At 44.8% G+C, this 1,377-nt stretch overlaps 1 protein-coding gene across 1 annotated transcript; it reads right to left on the reverse strand.

Moving 5' to 3' along the window:
• Positions 1-1,377, reverse strand: TEF1 (elongation factor 1-alpha; the record flags this gene model as incomplete). The annotated part of the gene is made up of 1 exon (XM_043195181.1): positions 1-1,377. The coding sequence occupies one exon, from the start codon at positions 1,375-1,377 to the stop codon at positions 1-3; it is 1,377 nt and encodes a 458-aa protein (XP_043046802.1).

Genomic DNA, 1,377 nt, shown 5'->3' on the forward strand with positions numbered 1-1,377 from the left:
TTATTTCTTACCAGCCTTTTGAGCAGCCTTGGTGACCTTACCAGCCTTGTCAGACTTTTCAACAGCCTTGATGACACCGACAGCAACGGTTTGTCTCATGTCTCTGACAGCGAATCTACCTAATGGTGGGTAGTCAGTGAAGGCTTCAACACACATTGGCTTGGTTGGGACCATCTTGACGATAGCAGCGTCACCGGACTTGATGAACTTGGGTTCTTCTTCCAACTTCTTACCAGTTCTTCTGTCAATCTTTTCAACCAAGGTGTCAAACTTACAAGCAATGTGGGCAGTGTGACAATCCAAGACTGGAGAGTAACCAGAGGAGATTTGACCAGGGTGGTTCAAGACAATAACTTGAGCGGTGAAAGAATCAGCACCCTTTGGTGGGTCGTTCTTAGAGTCACCACAAACGTTACCTCTTCTGATTTCCTTGACGGAAACGTTCTTAACGTTGAAACCAACATTGTCACCTGGAACACCTTGTTCCAATTGTTCGTGATGCATTTCAACGGACTTAACTTCAGTGGTGACACCAGCTGGGGCAAAGGTAACAACCATACCGGCCTTGATAACACCGGTTTCAACTCTACCGACTGGCACAGTTCCGATACCACCAATCTTGTAGACATCTTGCAATGGCAATCTCAATGGCTTGTCAGTTGGTCTGGTTGGAGGTTCAATAGAATCGATAGCTTCCAACAAAGTCTTACCAGTGACCTTACCACTCTTGGTTTCCTTTTCCCATCCCTTGTACCAAGGACAGTTAGTAGAAGGTTCGATCATGTTGTCACCGTTCCAACCAGAGATTGGGACGAATGGAACAGTCTTAGGGTTGTAACCAACCTTCTTGACGAAGTTAGAGGTTTCCTTGATGATTTCTTCAAATCTGGATTGATCCCACTTAACAGAGTCCATCTTGTTGACAGCAACAATCAATTGCTTAACACCCAAGGTGTAAGCCAACAAAGCGTGTTCTCTGGTTTGACCATCCTTAGAGATACCGGCTTCGAATTCACCGACACCACCAGCAATAATCAAAATAGCACAATCAGCTTGAGAGGTACCAGTGATCATGTTCTTGATGAAATCTCTGTGACCTGGAGCATCAATAACGGTAACGTGGTACTTTGGAGTTTCGAACTTCCACAAAGCGATATCAATGGTGATACCTCTTTCTCTTTCAGCCTTCAACTTATCCAAAACCCAAGCGTACTTGAAAGAACCCTTACCTAATTCAGCGGCTTCCTTTTCAAACTTTTCAATGGTTCTCTTGTCGATACCACCACACTTGAAAATCAAGTGACCGGTGGTGGTGGACTTACCAGAATCGACGTGACCAATGACGACAACGTTAATGTGAGTCTTTTCCTTACCCAT

The sequence above is a fragment of the Scheffersomyces spartinae genome (genome assembly GCF_019049425.1).
Source record: "Scheffersomyces spartinae strain ARV_011 chromosome Unknown scaffold_63, whole genome shotgun sequence".
Lineage (NCBI taxonomy): Eukaryota > Fungi > Ascomycota > Pichiomycetes > Serinales > Debaryomycetaceae > Lizanozyma > Lizanozyma spartinae.